The 22,104-nt window shown below is 37.9% G+C and overlaps 1 protein-coding gene across 1 annotated transcript; it reads right to left on the minus strand.

The window, feature by feature from the left end:
* Positions 1 to 126: 126 nt before the first annotated feature.
* On the minus strand, positions 127 to 11,002 carry LOC133998018 (uncharacterized). The gene is made up of 9 exons (XM_062437756.1): positions 10,942 to 11,002; positions 10,408 to 10,722; positions 2,864 to 3,130; positions 2,605 to 2,688; positions 2,284 to 2,376; positions 2,163 to 2,191; positions 1,807 to 1,863; positions 1,396 to 1,464; positions 127 to 482 (listed from the first exon to the last, which is right to left on the minus strand). The coding sequence occupies exons 1-9, from the start codon at positions 11,000 to 11,002 to the stop codon at positions 345 to 347; spliced, it is 1,113 nt and encodes a 370-aa protein (XP_062293740.1). The 3' UTR covers positions 127 to 344.
* Positions 11,003 to 22,104: the final 11,102 nt, after the last annotated feature.

Raw genomic sequence — 22,104 nt, forward strand, 5'->3', positions numbered from 1 at the left:
AATCCATAGAACCTTATTTCAAAGCCTAGTGGCAACCAAATGTCAGACTGAATTTAAGGGAAACAAGACTTCTCAAATATTTCCATTTAATGAAATTGAACAGTCATAATGTCACAGTTAGGCAGGCAAGTGGACCCAAATGCAGAAGCAACAGGCAGAAAGAGTCATAAACAAAGGAGAGAAGATACTTAGAAATTGGATCTCCAGAAAGAAAACATTCTCACTTTCCTTTTGGGGCTTCCATACAGGAGATATAACTATATAAATACAAGTTTACAATTAAAATGTACAACAAAGTAAATCAATTGTACAATTTTATGTAAAGATATGAACACTGTGGTCTATTATTTGTTGGAATTGTCGTTGATGGAAGCATAGATGTTGCTGGGATCAGTGGAGGCTCCGGCAGAAGAGGGGGAAACTTTCACAGTGCTGTAGGTCACTGCATCACCTTCACCATCACCAACATCTTCAACCCGAACCTGAGAAACAAAGAAAACAACACATATCAATCACAACATACAATACATATACTCAACATGTGGCACAACATAACCTAACGTTACGTATCTAAGAACTGTTCACCATGTTTCAGCTTGTATATGCTAATTAGATGATGAAATATCACATGTGAAGATAACATGTAGTGGTCTCATGGTGGTCCTAGAGAAAAAGTGAGGTGGTCACCAACAAAACATCATGAGTTATCCTTTGCAGAGGTTCTGATAAGTACCACAACAAGCTAGTGAAGCTCTATAAACACAACCACATTCCTGCACATGCTCAGTTGTGTCTGTGTCAAGCTGTGTTTCATGCTGTCTTTGGTTAATTTATTGTGTGTATTTTATTTAACTGCATGTATATGTTTGGTTGCTGTCTTTATAGTTTTGAGTACAGCCTTTTTACTTTTCATGCATGTTTTGAGTTAATTGAAACACAGCTGGACCCATAGCTGTGGGCATTTTGTTGCCAATAGGTTGGTCTTGTCTCACATCCTTGCACAATAAATATCTACTGTTGCAACTCATGAGCTTGTGTTTACTAAGTACTGCTCACCCTCATATGAAGCAACCTGAAAGGGTGGTTTGTAGTAATTGAATAGCTATAACCATATAAGTACAACCACCCTTTGTTACATCTGCCTTACACAGAACTACTCCACTAAGAATGAAAATGTTTGTTTTGGTGCTGTTTTTACAAAAAAAAATAACAAGCCGAAACTCTTTGTGATGAAGGAACATGTCACCCAGTACAATGGTGACTCGTTTACATGTTTTTAATTTTTTTTGGGCAACAACAGAGGTCTACAGAACATAACTCATTTACTGGTTTGGGTATGCACATGGGATTTTTGACATATATAGAAAATATAAAAAATAACTCAATAAAGCTTACCCGGGCTTTACTGTTGGTCTTCTTGGTGTAGCTGACGGAGGCGTAGGAAACACCATCTTCAGGATCAACCTACACAGTGAAGACAACATGATGGCTGCTCAGTAACATCTGGATTTATACTGACACACTTTTACTACTTGATTTTGTTTTGTTTGATCTCTGAATGCTTTCAAGTTCATTAACAGTTGTCTGAGAGTGTGAGTTTTTTTTTTCTGTGACACCCAACACGTGACAATCATGACTTCCTGCTTCACACTCTTCTATTCTAGCTATTCTGATGTAATCTGTTGCATCAGCTTCCCTTTTCTTCTCTCTTGAAACTCAACAGTCATTGTATGTCTCAATGAAGAAGTCAACAGATACATAACAGTGAGTATAACTATGTACAGTGTGTCGTGTGTGTGATCTCACCGTGTCCTGACTGGTTTCTGGAGCAGATTGAGTCACTGCAGGGTTTGAGCCCAGTCTCTGGACAAACACAGTAAAGTTTCAATTTTAAATAAAGTACATGCTTCTGATTGGCTGATGTAAAAACAAATATAATGCAATATTATAGATGTGATTAACACTTAAAGGATATGGCTGGAAATTTTTTTTATGTTTCTTAGTATCAACCATGAAACTAAACTAAAAATGAATTTATCTACTAACAAGTATTGTATACGTATGCATGTATTTGTGAACTGTCCCCTTTAAAATGTGATTGTAAGTCAGTTATTTAATGTGCAAAGTCATAAAAACATTTGATAATTCAGTTTTAAACTCACCATTTCTTCATCTCTCTGTGCTTTCTTCTCTAAAAAGAAAAAAGAGCGAGTCGATTTCTCCAGTGAAACTCCATGTTTTTCAAACTTTGTTTATAAAAGTTTAATCGGAGAATGTTCATACCTTTTTCTTCCTCAGTTTTCTTCCATCTGATGACAACCACAACAATTATTAAGAGTGCAACTAAACCCACAGCTGCGATGATGTACCACCAAACTGGAAAGAGAGAAAAAACATTCAAGACGTTTTGGCTGCAGCTCTCTGTTCTTAGAGAAGAGAATATCTGTCCACCCTCAGCCAAGTGCAGGTCTGGCATTCATAGTTTTGTCTTTGAAAGTTAATATAACTTTAATATATATAATATATATATATAGAGGAGGAAGAGAGAGAGGAAGATAAAAAAGTTATCAAAAGAAATATATACAAGGAGTGTTCAGTTGGTACCTGCTGATGTTGCTGAGATCGTCCCTGGTTTGTTTACAGTTGTTCTTATTGTTACTTCTGTTTTTGCTGTTGTTGTGTCGTCACCTGGACAAATGAAACAAAAATGAAAATCCCCCCCAAAAAAACAAAACAACCAAAAAAAAACAACACAAATTGTGAGGCCTTATGTAACTAAAACAATGCTGTCATCACAAATATACAAATGTAGTTCATGACACATTATTTCATGGCGATTATAAACAGCTAATAATAATCTCACCTGAGGACTGAGGGCTGAAGGTAAACAGATGCTTTTCTTTAGTGAAACCATCTGTCACTTCACACTTAAACACCTCATGATATGATGACTTCAGCTCAAGATTAGAAGTAGGAAATCTTGCATCACTGTGGCAGCCTTGTTTTGACATGCGCAGGTCTTCATGCACATTTTTACCCTCATATCGCCACTGCACTGTGTGTCTGCATAAATCATGTGTCCGCACAGAGCAGAACAGCTCCACATGGCCACTTTCTTCACGTTCATCCACTGGTGAAGAACATGAAGACACAATTGCTTTATAAATGATTGTAATGTTTCAGTATATTGTTCTGACAAGACAGTTTGAGCTGAAGACTTAATTGTGTAAATACTCACTGTTCAAAGTAGACAGAATAACCTGTGTGTCTGGTCCTGATCTGTGCTGCTGACAATGGTAAGGACCACCGTCCACAGATGTGACATTCTTTACAACCAGAGAACAGTTCGCTGCAACACTCAGTCTGTCTGATTTAATTTTGTTATTTTCCTGAATCTGACCTTGTTTGACCAGATCTGCATCTCTGTGGATCCAGTAAGTATTGTTACATTCATCCTGATTGGCTATCACATGTTTACAAGGCAGAGTAGCATCATCTCCCTCTCTGACAATGACAGAGGAAAACTCTCCAGTCACTGCTGTGAAAAAAGATGAGATAGAAACATGAGAAATAAGAACAAATATGAATACAGCTTCCTGCTCATAGCTAATGTGAAGAAAAGTAGATTCAACAGCAGTTTGCAAAAGTGTCAGATTCTTGGTTTTCAAGAGTCCACTTAACTGATCAGATGAAAAACAAACAGCTGCTGGCTGTCTTGATGAAATAAAAATGTTTCTGGTATGTTCTGTGTCTCCTTACCTGTAATCTGAAGCTCCAGTATCACAAATACAAACATTTGAATCCATCTGAATGCATCCATTGTGTCTTTCTGTCTCTTTTTTCTGCTGTTTCTCATCTTATAACTGTCAGAGTCTCTGAAGTGGTGCGTGTAAGCGACAAATGGAGAATCTATTTCCTCTAAGTTGTTTCCTCATTTTGAAAAACTGACTTACAGGAAGTAGGGTCAGTGTATTTTTTTTCTCCTTTGCAAATTGCTGAATTAATTTAATTAGGAAATATCCACTCTTCATCCATCCAAGTTTCTCAGTTTGAACAGCATTTACAGTTTAGTCTTTTATAGTTAACTTTCTCATAGTGAGTCCAACGATAATTAATAATCAGCAGTCTTTTCTAAAAATACAGCTGCAGGAGGAAGCTGTGGTTCAGTGAGGAGATGACTCAAACCACTGACGTTTTCAGTCTCACAGAAAATATGGAGAGGATCAGCTGAGAAGAAATTAATGACAAAAATGGTACAATGTAATGAGCAGAAATGTGTGAAACTGCTCTTGTGGCGTCAGGTTTTGGTATTGACAGACCTCAGCCTCTTGCTGGAAGGAAATGTTTGAAAAGGTACAAATGGAACAAATAAATGTTGAATTGGGATGGAGAGCAGTCCCTTAAACTTTGCTATATCACCCCACAATGCAAGATTTTCCTCCCAGCTGACTGTTATTTTAAAATTTCATCTTTTAATTTTGCTTGATGAACTTTTAAACATTCATCAAGCAAAAGGTGTCCTACTCAAAGGTTTTACTGTTTAACCTAGTACTGCACCCTCTTCTAGACAAAACCCCTTTTACAACAATTTATCCTGGAAATGATCATAAAAATAATAACCACAAGAGACCCTTGCCTGCTGATTTTTTCTGTAATAAACCAAGACCACAATCTTTCCCCAAACTTAACCAAGTGCCACCAGTGCCAAAACATAACCATATTATTGCAGGATCGGATATTTTGGTGGAAAAACAAATACGATTAGGGACGTTGTCTCTGAGTATTTCACTCATAGTACATTCAGTATGTACAGTTTTTGCAACTTGCCAAATACATTAAAGTCCGTGTAAAGTAAGAATAAATATGTGTTCTGAGTTTGACATACCACAGAAAAGTGTGTTGTTAACCACCCTGCCAAATTTGAATGATGAAAAAATCGCCAAATATATGAAATTAGGCTTCAAAGTTGAGTAAAAATCAACCTTTTTCTCAGCTCCCAAACGCTGTGGGAGTGCCCGCTGAGTCCGCTGAAGCCCCGCCACCTACCGAGTGTCACCTGTCAATCAAAGTCACCACCTCTACCAGAAACATGGACGCTAGGTCTGAGAGCTTTCTGCTGCTAACTCAGCTGCTAGCTCGGCGGTTACCTCAGCTGCTAAATCGGCGGCTAACTCAGCTAACTGGCTAACTGTAGACTGTAGTAGTAGTGTGCGCTGAATGTATTTATACCTCTACAGCAGCAGGGGCGGGTTTATTTTCAGACCAGCCCATTAAATCCAGACACAGAAATCTTGAAACACAGTTTGTGAAGCCTAGCTCCACAATTCAAATCTAAATGGTTGAAATGCTTTTTACACCTTTTTTAGAAATACATATATGACCTATTTAGTGTGTTTAGAAGAAAATATCTGAATTCACTTTACACGGTCTTTAACCTCTTAAACTTTGCTTGGTCAGTTACTACAAGCTAATGCTGTGCAGCTAAACTTTGTTCAAATCCATAGAACCTTATTTCAAAGCCTAGTGGCAACCAAATGTCAGACTGAATTTAAGGGAAACAAGACTTCTCAAATATTTCCATTTAATGAAATTGAACAGTCATAATGTCACAGTTAGGCAGGCAAGTGGACCCAAATGCAGTAGCAACAGGCAGAAAGAGTCATAAAGTCGATCTCCAGAAAGAAAACATTCTCACTTTCCTTTTGGGGCTTCCATACAGGAGATATAACTATATAAATACAAGTTTACAATTAAAATGTACAACAAAGTAAATCAATTGTACAATTTTATGTAAAGATATGAACACTGTGGTCTATTATTTGTTGGAATTGTCGTTGATGGAAGCATAGATGTTGCTGGGATCAGTGGAGGCTCCGGCAGAAGAGGGGGAAACTTTCACAGTGCTGTAGGTCACTGCATTACCTTCACCATCACCAACATCTTCAACACGAACCTGAGAAACAAAGAAAACAACACATATCAATCACAACATACAATACATATACTCAACACCTAACGTTACGTATCTAAGAACTGTTCACCATGTTTCAGCTTGTATATGCTAATTAGATGATGAAATATCACATGTGAAGATAACATATAGTGGTCTCATGGTGGTCCTAGAGAAAAAGTGAGGTGGTCACCAACAAAACATCATGAGTTATCATTTGCAGAGGTTCTGATAAGTAGCACAACAAGCTAGTGAAGCTCTATAAACACAACCACATTCCTGCACATGCTCAGTTGTGTCTGTGTCAAGCTGTGTTTCATGCTGTCTTTGGTTAATTTATTGTGTGTATTTTATTTAACTGCATGTATATGTTTGGTTGCTGTCTTTATAGTTTTGAGTACAGCCTTTTTACTTTTCATGCATGTTTTGAGTTAATTGAAACACAGCTGGACCCATAGCTGTGGGCATTTTGTTGCCAATAGGTTGGTCTTGTCTCACATCCTTGCACAATAAATATCTACTGTTGCAACTCATGAGCTTGTGTTTACTAAGTACTGCTCACCCTCATATGAAGCAACCTGAAAGGGTGGTTTGTAGTAATTGAATAGCTATAACCATATAAGTACAACCACCCTTTGTTACATCTGCCTTACACAGAACTACTCTACTAAGACTGAAAATGTTTGTTTTGGTGCTGTTTTTACAAAAAAAATAACAAGCCGAAACTCTTTGTGATGAAGGAACATGTCACCCAGTACAAGGTGTGACTCATTTACATGTTTTTAATTTTTTTTGGGCAACAACAGAGGTCTACAGAACAGAACTCATTTACTGGTTTGGGTATGCACATGGGATTTTTGACAATAAGAAAAATATAGAAAATAACTTAATAAAGCTTACCCGGGCTTTACTGTTGGTCTTCTTGGTGTAGCTGACGGAGGCGTAGGAAACACCATCTTCAGGATCAACCTACACAGTGAAGACAACATGATGGCTGCTCAGTAACATCTGGATTTATACTGACACACTTTTACTACTTGATTTTGTTTTGTTTGATCTCTGAATGCTTTCAAGTTCATTAACAGTTGTCTGAGAGTGTGAGGTTTTTTTTTCTGTGACACCCAACACGTGACACTCATGACTTCCTGCTTCACACTCTTCTATTCTAGCTATTCTGATGTAATCTGTTGCATCAGATTCCCTTTTCTTCTCTCTTGCAACTTGACAGTCATTGTATGTCTCAATGCAGAAGTCAAAGGACACATAACAGTGAGTATAACTATGTACAGTGTGTCGTGTGTGTGATCTCACCGTGTCCTGACTGGTTTCTGGAGCAGATTGAGTCACTGCAGGGTTTGAGCCCAGTCTCTGGACAAACACAGTAAAGTTTCAATTTGAAATAAAGTTCATGCTTCTGATTGGCTGGTGTAAAAACAAATATAATGCAATATTATAGATGTGATTAACACTTAAAGGATATGGCTGGAAAATGTTTTTATGTTTATCAATATCAACCATGAAAGTAAAGTGAATTTATCTACTAACAAGTATTGTGTATGTATCCAAAGCCCCCTATATAGGCCACTTCTCTAGGCTGTAGACCTCCATTGTTGTCCAAAAACTATTAAAAATCACATCACTGCACTTGGTAACATGTTCCTTCACCATACAGAGTTTGGTCACAATACTTTAATGTTTAAAAACAAAAACAGCTCCAAAGACTAATAATAATGATTAGGGTTTTAGTCTCCAAAGAGTAGTTCTGGGGGGTATTCCAGGTAGGAGGTTCAACAAACTCTGAGTCTAACCCATAACTCTGAGTTGACTTACTCTGAGATGGGAAACTCTGAGTATCCGGTTCCAGAACAGCTGATCTGAATTAGGTAAATCAACTCTGAGTATGTTAACCTTGAGTTTAGCGCGTGCGCGACCACAATACAAAGCCATCATCAATGGAGCCCCGATACCTTGATTCACCATGGCAACTAATGAGAAAAAAAGCTCGAGTTACGTCACCTCACTGTAACTGGAGTTCCCCCTGCAGGCCTGTGGTGAATATGACCATATATTTCACAAAAAGTAACACCGCTGCAGATACTGAAGAGAAGCAGCATGGGAGAAAACTGCTGCCCGAGTCAATTCTTAAGTTTTAATGCACTACTCCACTCACTGAAAAGTGGTGTAACGTATTTGGAAGCAGCTAAAAATTAAATAAAAAAACAATTCAGAAAAGTAAAGCACATTTTGCTGGGCTATGATTGTACCTCGCTTTGATTGTATTCATATTTGACGTAGGCTATTAAACAAAGTAAATATTAATTCAGTGGCTATTTCAACATGTAATACTTTAAACCCCCAACAGAAAACTGTTTAACACATATGTCCTCTCATCTAATATCCTGCTTAGTAGATTAACATTTTACACTATTGTAACACTTTTATTTAACACAATTTTACATATTATACATATTGGAGTCATTGATTTTAAGACTAACATGTGACGATGTGTACGTGAATATTAAATAAAATACTTCCTAAAAATTAGATTAACAATGTTAAGAAAGGATTGAGTGTAATGAACAGTGATACTGTTCTAACAGATATTCATCTCGGAATGAAAGCACATCCAATTGAGCTCTGAATACATCTCCCGACATAAGGCATTGCGAAAATAATTCTGCCTCGATATCTATCGGATTGCGAAGAAACGGACAACCCATGTCTGGCAGCTTGCTGTCTGGCAGGTGGGAGGAGACAGGTAGAAACTCCGGGTTTCTTACAGAAAACCTGCCAGCGAGCAGGTTATGTTCACAGAGTCAGTTACCATGGTGACTGACTCAGAGTTTCAGTTACCTCTCTTTCTGGAACGGATAACACGGAGTTTCCCTCATCTCAGGGTTAACTTACTCTGAGTTTTCACATAACCCACTTTCTGGAATACCCCCCTGCATGGTTCTTGTTACTTGTTGTGCTACATATCACTTTATACAAAAAGTTATTTATAATGTACAATATAGTGCAAAATCAGGAGGTTGTTAGCACAATAAGCTACAATAAGCACAATAAGTTACTGAAGCTGTAAACAGAGACATGTTCCTGCACATGCTCAGTGGCGTCTATCTTACACAGAACTACTCTCCAGAGACTGAAAACATGATTGTTATTAGTCTGTGGAGCTGTTTCTAAACAAACCAACATGTCAAAACTTCATAATGAAGGAACATGTCACCCTGTTCAACAGTGTGGTTCATTTAAAAACATTTATTAGTTTTTGGACAACAACGGAGGTCTACAGAACAGATGAATGTACGCACAATACTTGTTAGTAGATCAGTTCATTGTTGGTTTGGTTCAGCATTCAAGAATTGTTAACCGTCGCCTTTAAAATGTGATTGTAAGTCAGTTATTTACTGTGCAAAGTCATAAAAACATTTGATAATTCAGTTTTAAACTCACCATTTCTTCATCTCTCTGTGCTTTCTTCTCTAAAAAGAAAAAAGAGCGAGTCGATTTCCAAAGTGAAACTCCAGGTTTGTCAAAACTTCTCATTAATAAAAGTTTAATCGGAGAATGTTCTTACCTTCCATAGTTTTCTTCCATCTGATGACAACCACAACAATTATTAAGAGTCCAACTAAACCCACAGCTGCGATGATGTACCACCAAACTGGAAAGAGAGAAAATCATTTTAAGACGTTTTGGCTGCAGCTCTCTGTTCTTAGAGAAGAGAATATCTGTCCACCCTCAGCCAAGTGTAGGTCTGGCATTCATACTTTTGTCTTTGAAAGTTAATATATAGAGAGGAAGATAAAAAAAGTTATCAAAAGAAATACAAGAAATGTTCAGTTGCTACCTTCTGGTATTGCTGAGATCGTCCCTGGTTTGTTTACAGCTGTTGTTGTGTCATCACCTGGACAAATGAAACAACAAAACACCACAAATTGTGAGGCAAGAAAATACCTTGTGTTTATCATCGGAAGTAACTATAAGAATGCTATCATGACAAATATACAAAGAAAAGAAATGCAGGTTGTGATTCAAATTATTTCATGGTGATTATAAACAGCTAATAATAATCTCACCTGAGGACTGAGGGCTGAAGGTAAACGGATGCTTTACTTTAGTGAAACCATCTGTCACTTCACACTTAAACACCTCAAGATATGATGACTTCAGCTCAAGATTAGAAGCAGGAAATCTTGCATCACTGCGGCAGCCTTCCTTTGACATGTGCAGGTCTTCATGCACATTTTCACCCTCATACCGCCACTGCACTGTGTGTCTGCATGAATCATATGTCCGCACAGAGCAGTACAGCTCCACATGGCCACTTTCTTCACGTTCATCCACTGGTGAAGAACATGAAGACACAATTGCTTTATAAATGATTGTAATGTTTCAGTATATTGTTCTGACAAGACAGTTTGAGCTGAAGACTTAATTGTGTAAATACTCACTGTTTAAAGTAGACAGAACAACCTCGGCATCTTGTCCTGATCTGTGCTGTCGACAGATGTAACGACCAACATCCTTTTGTGTGACCTTCTTTACAACCAGAGAACAGTCCGCTATAACACTCAGTCTGTCTGATTTAATTATTGTATTTTCCTGAATCTGCCCTTGTATGACCAGATCTGCAGTGTTTCCTCCTGAATCGCTGAAGAACCAGTAAGTATTGTTACATTCATCCTGATTGGCTATCACATGTTTACAAGGCAAAGTAGCATCATCTCCCTCTTTGACAATGACAGAGGAAATATCTTCAGTCACTGCTGTGAAAAAAGATGAGATAGAAACATGAGAAATAAGAACAAATATGAATACAGCTTCCTGCTTATAGCTAGTGTGAAGAAAAGTAGATTCAACAGCAGTTTGCAAAAGTGTCAGATTCTTGGTTTTCAAAAGTCGACTTAACTCATCAGATGAGAAACAAACAGCTGTTGGCTGTCTGGATGAATAAAATGTTTCTGGTATGTTCTGTGTCTCCTTACCTGTAATCTGAAGCTCCAGTATCACAAATACAACCATTTGAATCCATCTGAATGCATCCATCGTGTCTTTCTGCTCTTTCTCAGCTTATAACTGTCCGAGTCTCTGAAGTGGCGCGTGTAAGTGACAAGTGGGGAATACACTTCCTGTAAGTTGTTTCCTCATTTTGAGAAACTGACTTACAGGAAGTAGTGTCAGTGTATTTTTTTTCTCCTTTGCAAATTGCTGAATTGATGTAAGTAGGTATTATCAACTTTTCTTCTATCCAAGTTTATCAGTTTGAACAGCATTTACAGTTTAGTCTTTTATAGTTAACTTTCTCATAGTGAGTCCAACGATAATTAATAATCAGCAGTCTTTTCTAAAAATACAGCTGCAGGAGGAAGCTATGGTTCAGTGAGGAGATGACACAAACCACTGACGTTTTTACGATGACACAAACCACTGACGTATTCCGATGACACAAACCACTGACATTTTCAGTCTCACAGATAATGTGGAGAGAATCAGCTGACCAGAAATTAATAATACAAATTTAAAGTCAAAATGTAAACTTCACTCATGCAGGAATCTTCTTACCGTGAACTGAGAACTCAAGCTGGGTTTTGAGTTGAAGGGGAAAGTCACCAGTCTCCCACCCAGGAAGAAAATCAAAAAATTTCAGGTACAATTTGAATGTTTCACATTTTTAGAAGAGCATAACTAAAAGGATAATTAATATTTTCTGAGAGTGGTTTGGGAGTATTTTTGACTAGTCCCTGCCAACCTCTCTCAATAGAGGGCGCTGATTTCTGTCCTTCCAGTGACTCATGAATGACACATTTTGTCATAAAGGGAATTTGGCTTGCAGGTGGTGAAGTCATAGGTGGAGCAAGGCTAGAGAAAAAGAAAATATCACTTTTAAAAGGTAGCCACACCGACAACCCAAAAGGCAGTGTTCAACAAATCATATTTAACTTAATAACTCAAGATGGGTTTTTAGAGTTGAAGGTGAAAGTCACCAGTCGCCCACCCAGGAACAAAATCTCATTGAAAAATGAAATTTCAGATAAAATGGCCCAGTAGAGGGCACTGTTTTCTGCCTTTATTCATCTATAGGGAATCTAGCATGCAGAGGGTAGAGTCATGGGTGGAGCTCGGAAAGAGAGAGAAAAAAAAAACACCTTTAAAGGGCAGCGACACCTACAATCCAAAAGGCAGCGTTCAACAAACCATATATTTAGATTAATAACTCAATTACACACCCACACTCATTCATAACTAAAACTGAAAAAAGTCAGAAATATGCATATGCGTTCTTTTTTCTTTTTCTTCTCACATGCAAAAGCTGCATAAACTGTACTGAAGTGAGCTACATCACCTGATGCATTAACCTCACCTCACCTTTAATGGCGTGACCATCTGGCCCAGTGGAAATGGTGATCGTGGTTAAGACTGCATCTGAAACTATGATGTATGTGTCACTTTACTCATATGAGATCATTAAAAACAGGATAAGGAATGATCTCAGTTGCAGTTTGAAGTTATTTTGATCAGAGTGAGCCATGAGGAGGTGGAGGTGTTAATGCGCTTTGTCTTTTTTTAATCTTTGGTGGTTAGCCATCACCGCCCTCGTTGCTACCTTTCTGCAAAGCACTTGGGGAGGATGTAAGACTCAACAAGTACACGTCTGTGTTTAGTCTCAGTGCATTTGTAATAATGATATGTTTGAGCTCATGAAAAGAAGAAAAGGACTTAGGAGGTTGAATGTGTGAAGATTATTAATTAATATAAATGATAATGAAAAAGAAATGTTTGTTTTGAGATCACACTGAGTAGAAAACACCTGAACAGGCAGAATAGCATAAAGATCGAAATTGACTCTCTTGGTGTAACATGGTGATACTGCAGCTGCTGGGAAAAAGGACAGATAGGATGTTGTATTAGTGGTTTGAGACCTGCTTATACCTTTGAAGTCATTTTCTGAGAACTGAGGGGGAGGTGTTTTCGTGAGAATGTCGGAACAACAGCAGCAGAAGTCTGCAGGTTTTAGCCTCTAACGATGACCTAATAAACACCAAAACCACACGAGGCTCACAGTCACAGAAAAGGACTTAGGACGTTGAATGTGTGAAGATTATTAACTACTATAAATGTTGATGCAACGCCAACTAGTCTTTAGATAATGTTGAGTAGAAAACAAATGAACAGAAAGAATAGCATCAATACAGAATTGGACTCTAGTGGTGCAGCATGGTGATACTGCAGCAGCTGGAAAGAACACAGATAAGATGATGTATTAGTGGTCTGAGACCTGCTAGTTCCTCATAATACCTTTGAGGTCAGTTTTTCTGAGAACTGAGGGGAAGTGTTTTGGTGAGAATGTGGGTACAACAGCAGCAGAGCTCTGATATGACGACATGAACACTACAACCACACGAGGCTCACAGTCACAGACAGGCCAAACTTTATCAAGGCACCAGACAAGAGAGAATACTTTCATCTCTGAAACTCACCAGTGAGACTCCAGCAGTATGTTTCTGATGATAACTGGTGTGCTTGCTGCTCTGTGTTTGTCCCAGAAGTGTGTACATGAATCATCATTTATAAACTTTTTAGTGGTTACTTTTTTGTCGAGTCTCCAGAGAGGAGACACCACTGAGCATGCTTGTTCATGCTTCATATAAGACTTATTTCCAATAGCAAGGATCACACTAACAAAAATATGCACTTAAACTATTTATTAAAAAAAGTAATTGAGGAGCATGGTTCTAATGTATCACCTACACAGCGCACACCTCCTCATAACCCGATGACAGAGAGGAAGAAACAGGAAGAGAAAAATGGGGTGGGGAGGAGGGGCACAAAATAAGAGAGCGGAAGGGGAGGAGAGGGCTACGAGGTATTTATAAGAATGGCTGGAGGCGGAGCTGTTGTGGTGTGGTCCTCTTCCTGAAACTACGCTGTATGAGCTTCACTACAAGAGGTTGTGATAGGCTAGCTGAGCAATGTGACCACACAACCCTGTTTCTGCACATGCTCAGTGGTCTTGCATGTGTGTGATGGATGTATGTGTATTTGCTTTAAAAATAGTCTGAAAGACATAATATACATGAATTGAATTTTATTATAAACTATAAAATTGTACAATAGATCTACAAGCATTTTGGATGTATTATTTTTCACTCATTCATATTAGGACTCTCAAGGATGACATCATTAATTTAGTCACATGATCACATCACAGCTCTGCTACATGTACATTATAACACACTTCTACACAATATCAGATGCAAGCTTAAAGAGAAAAAAACAGATAAGAGGGAAAAAAACAACAGTGAAAAATAAGATTTTAACTTGTACTCAATGTTAACACAACTATCACTGAGCTCAATAAAGAGCCTGACAGTGAGCTCATAAAGGATATTTTAACTGACTACATCACTTCCTGGATAAAAGACTATGTACAGAAATACAACTTACACAAATACAACATAGGGAAGAAAAAACCTTAAAAATGTATCTAACAATGAATCATAACACTGAAAATGCTCCTTTTTTATGACATTCCCTTTATATTTCAAACACACTCAGCTGTGTACTCTGTATTAATACAATTCGTAAGATAAAATCTGTATAAGGTTTGCACTGCATAGACAAATTCCCCACAAGGATACCGTCTCTATTATGAAGTAAAGGCTAATTGTTTTGCGAAAGCTTTAACTAATCAGTTATAAATGAAATGTAATGATACGCACACTGTGGTCTCTTATTTCTTGGGTTTGTTGACGGTAGCGTAGAGGTTGCTGGGATCAGTGGAGGCTCCAGCTGAAGAGGAGGAAGCTTTCACAGTGCTGTAGGTCACTGCATCCTCATCATCACCACGAACCTGGGAAACAAACAAGAAACAACATCACATATAAATTACACATAATGACATGAAAAGCAAAATTCAGCATAACTGGACAGGAGCTGGGAGATCTGAAAGTCGTCATTTTGATTATATCTAATAACTGAACATTTAGGATAAAATAAATGTTCTTTTTTCATCGTTGAGTAACAACCAAACACTCAGCTTACCCGGGTTTTACTGTTGGTCTTCTTGGTAAAGCTGATGGAGGCGTAGGAAACACCTTCTTCAGGATCAACCTACACAGTGAAGACAACATGATGGCTGCTCAGTAACATCTGGATTTACACTGACTCACTTTCTAATGTTATTTTATTCTCTCTCAAAGATGGAAATTAGGCTCAAGAGTCACTGTGTCACATTTTATAGAACAAATGAATAAAAAAAATCAAGTGTAACTTATATTATGTATTGAGTGTATTGTGCAATCTCAACATGTCCTGATTGGTTCCTGGAGTTACTGCAGGGTTTAAGCTCGGTCCCTGGACAGTTTCATATTGAGAGTAATGGATACTTAAAGGGGACATATAATGTGTTTTGGTCATTTTCTGTCTTTTAAATATTGTTATACATTATCAAAGTTGACTTGAGGTGAACATATGTAAAAATAAATATTCCCTGGAAGTCAAAAGTCAGGGTTTCAGTCTGCTCTGAACGCTTCCTATGCTAAATTACTTCCCCGTCAAACTGACATCAGATCGTTCATACATACTGACAAGCTTTCTGGATATGGACAGATGCATTTTTTAGAAGTTGGTATTTAAAGTAAAGAACAAGAAAAAGAAGGGAAATTCAACCGATATTATTTCAGTCTGGAACATTCTCATCATAGATCAAACCATTTGTTGCGAGAAATGGTGATACAGTTTTACTTGGCGTTGAAGGCTCCACTCTAAGGTGCTCCTTGGATTAGCCAGCAGCATGCTGAGCTAAAACAGGAAGCGCAACGCAAAACCCCATGCAGAGTGGGCCGAAAGCATGAATTTCAGATTGATACTTGAGCCATGATGGGACCTTGAACCAGAAAGGTGGAGGCTGGGGTGGTGGAGGCAAGCTTTGCCAGCAGCAGCAGCAGTGTGAGCACCGGTGTTGGTGTAGCAAGATCAGTGTAGGTAGGAGTCATATTCGAAGGAACCATCCTGTTGTGAGAATGGCTGAGATTGGTGTGTGACTGATTCAATCAGCGGCTGTCAGCTGATTACAGCTGGGGCGTACGGCGTCCATGTCCTGTATGAACTAACGCAATTCTTCATTTGTTTTCATAGTCTCTGAAGCCAAAGGAAACTGTTGGAAGCTGGCCAATCAGAAGAAAGTGGGCTCATCAGGAGGCGGGGCTTAAAGAGACAGGAGCTAAAACAGCCTGTTTCAGACAGAGGCTGAACTGAGGAGCTGAATAAAGGACCAGTATGAGATAAATAAGCTTAACTGTAAATCATGCAAAGATATTCTAGTAGAGCCCCAGAATATAAATATACAGAATATATCCCCTATAAAAAAGAATATCAAAAAGCTTTTGAACTCACAATGTTTTCATCCATCTGTGTTTTGTTCCCTGAAAAGACAAAAGAGTCGACATCAGCTTTTACAGTGAAAATAAAGGCTTAACAAAATATATATTTTTAACAAAGGTTTCATCTGACAGTGTACTCACGTTTAGTTTTCCTGCATCTGATGAGCACCAAAACAATTATTAAGAGTGACGCTAAACCCACAGCCACAATGATGAAGGTTGCTGTAAAATGTGAAAATATTAAAGAGATTTTAACTACAGAGTTCAGTTCTGTTAAAAATCCTGATCAAAAAAGAGAAAGAGACAAATGAGTGTGAAGTCTCTACCTTGTTTTGTTGGAGTATGATTAGTTGTTGGTGCTGTTTGGTTCATCTTTGCCTCTGTGCTTTTTCCCATTGTTGTTGCTGTTGCTGGTTTTGTTGGTGGTGTTGATTTTGTTGTTGGTATTGATGTTGAAGTTGTTAACTTTGTCGATGTTGTTGCAGCTGTTTTTGTGTCCTCATCTGGAAAAATGAAAAAAGAAAAAGAGACAAATAGAGAGATGAACTGGAAGACAGTTCGACTTATGCACTTTCTCCACTTATTCCTGTTGGTGTTCATGTTGTGGATTTCACATTCTCACCTGGATCAATAATAATAAATCCCAAAATACAAGCAAACAAATACTCCATAATAACAATTTATACAAAAACTGAAAAAAATAATGAGGCAGTTTACTCACCTGAAGATGGAAGGATGAAGGGAAACTGCTGCACTTTTTTAGTGTATATATTTGTCACTCTACATTTGAATAACTCAGAATACTTTGACGGCTCAGTAAGATGAGAAGTTGTAAACTCCACAGTAGCAGAACAAGAAGACTGTGACTCCTTCATTTTCACATCCTGATCAATACCCTCATACACCCACTTCACTGTCTGTTTACACCATCCATATGTCGACACAGAGCAGCTTAACTTCACCTTATCAGTGTCCTTATGTTCAGTCACTGGTGAAGATGGAGATATTGTGAAAGACACAAGAGTAAAATTAACTTCATCACTGTAATCATAATTATTGTAATGTTTCAGTATATTGTTCTAACAAGACAGTTTGAGCTGAAATCATTATGATGTAAATACTCACTGCTAACAACAGACAGATCAACCACAGAGTTTTCATATCGTCCTGATCTGTCGTTCTGTCTGCAGGTGTACTGACCAGCATCCTCAACTGTGACCTTCTTTATAACCAGAGAACAGTCCGCTGTAACACTCAGTCTGTCTGATTTAGCTTTGGCTTTTTCACCAATCTGCCCACGTTCAACCAGCTCTACTGCTGTGTTTCCTGAACCACTGAAGACCCAGTCAGTTCTGTCACATTTATCCTGATCAGTCATCACATTTTCACAGGACAAAGTGGCTTCATCTCCATCTCTGACAGTGATGTCGAGGGAAGTTAGTCCAGTTAATGCTGTTGAGAATTTGAGAGAAAAATGTGATAAATGAACTGAAATAAGAATATGACTGTAGTGTGAGTGTTATAAATCCAATCCAACTTTATTTGTTAAGCACTTTAACACCAAAGTGCTGTACAGAAGAATAAATAAGAGACATAACAGCTCAACAAATGATAATGATAAATAAACAAATGGCTTATTTGACTGTCTCAGTTAAATGGTTATTTAATAAAGATTTATTGGTAATAGTCTTACCTGTGTACTCAAGTCCCAGAATCAGAATTAAAGATATTTTAATCCATCTGAGTTCAACCATCGTGCTTCTCTGTCTTTCTCTCTGTCTTCTACTCACGCTCTCAGCTCTCAAAATGTTCTAACTAGAGTTTCACACTGAGATATACACTATCTACTTCCTATAATGAACAAAGTGTCTCCTCCTCTTTGTGGCTTCAGTCTATTTTTCTCACTTGTAAGTTGGCAACTATTTGTAGGCGGACCACATTAGCTTCCGTTCTCTTTAAATTTGAAGGTTTTTGCATTTTACAAGCAATGACACTCACATCTTGCAGTATGTTATATACTCTTAGCAATCAATAAAATATCTATCTATCCACTATCAGCAGCCAATAATAAATACATAAAGGATTAGATCTTGTAGGTAGTTAAGGGTGAATGTTTCCACTCACTCACTCACCACCAAAACCACTTCCTTTCCACTGCTGCATCTCAAAGATCATGTTTGTACTCATGAACATGACATAATGCTTTAAAAGTATGAAAACATTGCTCTCTCACATCCTGTGCACAGGAGCAGCATCTTCCTCTCTAATATTGGTTAACCACATAATTAGAAGTTGACTGTAGTGTAATGAGACTGAGCCAGGATCTTTCACGTCTTTCTCTCTGGTCAAGAATCTCCTCTGTTCTCCTTCCTTCCATTTCATCCCATATATCCAGTCACTGCATGCATTCTCCTTCTATTACACCTCATATTCATAAATAGTCCTTGTCTACATTGTCGGCTTTGCTTGCAGGAATCCACCAAACACCAGAAGGATCAGTACTCCTCGGTAGGTGGGGCTCAGATGTCCTCCTGCTCCAGCCACAATCACACCCTCCACAGAGTCTGTGTCTGCACCAAACTTTGATTAATCTCTCAATTACAACACCCACCATGTTACTCCTTTTTTAAATTGAAATCCTGCTTGTGCTGCCATCTAGTGGTTGCTCCTATAGACACGCTTACCCTCAGTAAACAACTCTGTATTATTGTACAATTATAAATAATAGTTGTTGCAAAAGAGTCTTTCATACTCTAGTGATTGACTGTGTGAGAAGGCTGTGAGATATGTTATTCAATTTAGTCAATTAATAGGAATCAAAAGGAGACTGTCTTCATACAGTATCATATTTTCATCTTTATTGTTTGTTATTGGACAGGTAAAAAAACAACAACAGGTATATTAATAACACACTCAACAGGTAGACATAACAGGTAGAGCATAATAGCAGTAATAGCAACGAAAAGCACTAAAAAAGGTTAAGTACAACAACAGAAACATGCATACAATGGCAATTTACAGCTTTAAATGTTTTTTAAAGTTGCAATAAACAATATTCAACCTCATTATGTAAATAATGGAGTAATTGCAATGGAGCATAGAGTGAAATCACTGTGTAGTCAGGACTGATGTTTTATTTCTGGAGGGATTTTCCCACTTTACAGCTCTATTCACCCCTCCTCCTTCATATGAAGAAATGTAATGACATGTAGTGGGTCATAATTACTAAGGCCTCTAGGTGGCATCTGTCCCTCAAACATAACTATACATCATTTTTGGGGCACTATAGTATCAATTGTCTGTTGATCAGTGGAGTTTGACAGGAGCAGAAGGTTCTTCAATGTTTTCATAGTTCACTGTATTTTCATCTTCAACTCCATCTTCATCATCATGCACCTGTGAGGAAAAACACAACATAAAAGGAAAAGAGATAGACTTCTCTGCTTAATCTCCACCCTCTGTATCACTGTTCTGTACCTCACTGTTTTACCTCACTTATTCACTGGATATGTTAACCCTTATGCACAGCCCCCCCCCCCCCCCCCCCCCACACACACACACACACAGCCTGGACTAAATTCACTTTAAACTATATATTGCACTATAATTTTACCTTTGCACTTTATCACACAGCCTCAGCCTCAGACCTTGGTTTTCATATAGTATACTGTTCTTAGTATTTTTATTCTTATTTAACTTGTATTTATACAGATTTTACTTTCTATCTATCTATCTATCTATCTATCTATCTATCTATCTATCTATCTATCTATCTATCTATCTATCTATCTATCTATCTATCTATCTATCTATCTATCTATCTATCTATCTATCTATCTATCTATCTATCTATCTATCTATCTATCTATCTATCTATCTATCTATCTATCTATCTAACACACCTGAGCTTCTGAGATATAATGGAACAAATAAATGACCTTTGTTTCAGAGTAATACAGTCAGCACTGTTTATTCTTATTCTCTTTACAGAATCACAGTAAATAGTGAACTACCACAAACATTTGAATATTCAGTTTTAAGACTCACAGTATTGTCATCCATCTGTTTTTTGTGTCCTAAAAAGACAAAAAATGCAGTTGAGTTGAGCTTCCAGGGTAAAAATCCAAGTTCATCACACGTTATTCATTAAAATGTAATTTGTGAAAGCTCTCACCTTCAATTCTTGCCCATATGTTGACTGACACAACAGCAATTATAAGCGATGTCAGACATGAGGACACAATGATTAACCTCCACCAACCTGGGAATTAGAGTGAAAACCTTAAAAATGTCAGCAGCAGCAAATCCTGCAGCTAAATATAGAAAGTTTTTCCAATGATCCAAATATTCCAAATTCCAAATATCCACAGCCAGGTGTCATACAAAGATACACATTTTTGAGTCATAACCATGTGTTGTTGTGTTAATGTGTGGTTCCTTGATTTTGTGCCTTTTTCAGTGCTTGTTGCTGCTGATGTTATGGACTCAGGTGGACAAACTAACTTACAAAAGCAAACAAGCTGTGTGGAAAAAAAAAACTCATCTTGTCCATCTATGTTAAATAAATGAAAAAGCACATCCTAAATTTTAAAAATCTATAAAGTAAACAAATGAAGCTTTGACATGAGCCAATATGGAAGAGCTCATCTTGCTCTGCCTTTAAATATCAGTGTAAAAATCGTTCCCATGCTGCCAAAATCCTTTCATTCTCAATTCTGACATCATAATACCTGACCAATGATCTTCCTTCGCTCGTTCCTCTCGCCAATTAGACCCTTAGTGGTGCTTTTTAAAGAAGCTATTTTTCAGATCTGCTATTGTGATAACATGGGATCCTGTCTATTTCCTATCTTTGTAAGGGCCTATGCTCCTAAAGATGCCTCACAACGACTGAGTCTATTAACCAAATTCTCTGCGTTGCAATTCACAATCAACTTTATACTTTTGTACTTTGTGATAAATTCATAATCTCACCTGCGGACTGACGGATGAAGGTAAACAGATGCTCTTCTTTAGTGTAACCATCCGTCACTTTACACTTAAATACCTCACGGGATGTTGACTTCTTGAGCTTGAGATGAGGAGTCGGATATGTAACAGTGTCTGAGCAGTTATACCGTGATGTATTGCTGTCTTCATGATCTTCATCCACATCGTTACCCTCATACAGCCACTTCACTGTGTGTCTGCACGGATCATGTGTCCAAACAGAGCAGAACAGTGTCACCTGCTCACCGTCATCGTGTTCATTCACTGGTGATAACATATACACAAAGTTGCTTTATCAATTGTGGTAATGCTTTTATAGTAATACTCTAATATTTAAAAACTCTAATAGTAATATACTCACTGTTAATAACAGACAGAACAACCTGGATGTCCTGTCCTGAGCTGCGCTGCTGACAGTGATAAGCACCAACATCCTCATCTGTGACCTTCTTTAGAACCAGAGAACAATCCTCTGCAACACTCAGTCTGTCTGATTTAATTTTGGTATTTTCACGAATCTGCCCGAGTACAACCAGATCCACTATGTTTCCACCTGAACCGCTGAAGATCCAGTCAGTATTGTTACATTTATCCTGATTGGCTGTCACATTTTCACAAGGCAATGTGGCAAAATCCCCATGTCTGACGATGAAGGAGGAATACTGTCCAGTCACTGCTGTGAAAAAGATGAGATATAAACATGACAAATAAACCAGGTTTCCAAGTTGTAGGATTCCACTAAATCATGGTATGTCCTGTTTATCCTTACTTGTAATC

Source organism: Scomber scombrus, chromosome 17 (assembly GCF_963691925.1).
Source record: "Scomber scombrus chromosome 17, fScoSco1.1, whole genome shotgun sequence".
Lineage (NCBI taxonomy): Eukaryota > Metazoa > Chordata > Actinopteri > Scombriformes > Scombridae > Scomber > Scomber scombrus.

Bases quoted from the DNA above. Each gene is read 5' to 3' on its own strand.
- LOC133998018 (XM_062437756.1), bottom strand. From the start codon at position 11,002: ATGGATGCATTCAGATGGATTCAAATGGTTGTATTTGTGATACTGGAG. The intron at 3,131-10,407 runs GTGAGTATTTAC...GTTCTTCACCAG, and splicing joins TGTTCTGTCTACTTTAAACA to TGGATGAACGTGAAGAAAGT. The intron at 2,377-2,604 runs GTACCAACTGAA...CTCTCTTTCCAG, and splicing joins GATCTCAGCAACATCAGCAG to TTTGGTGGTACATCATCGCA.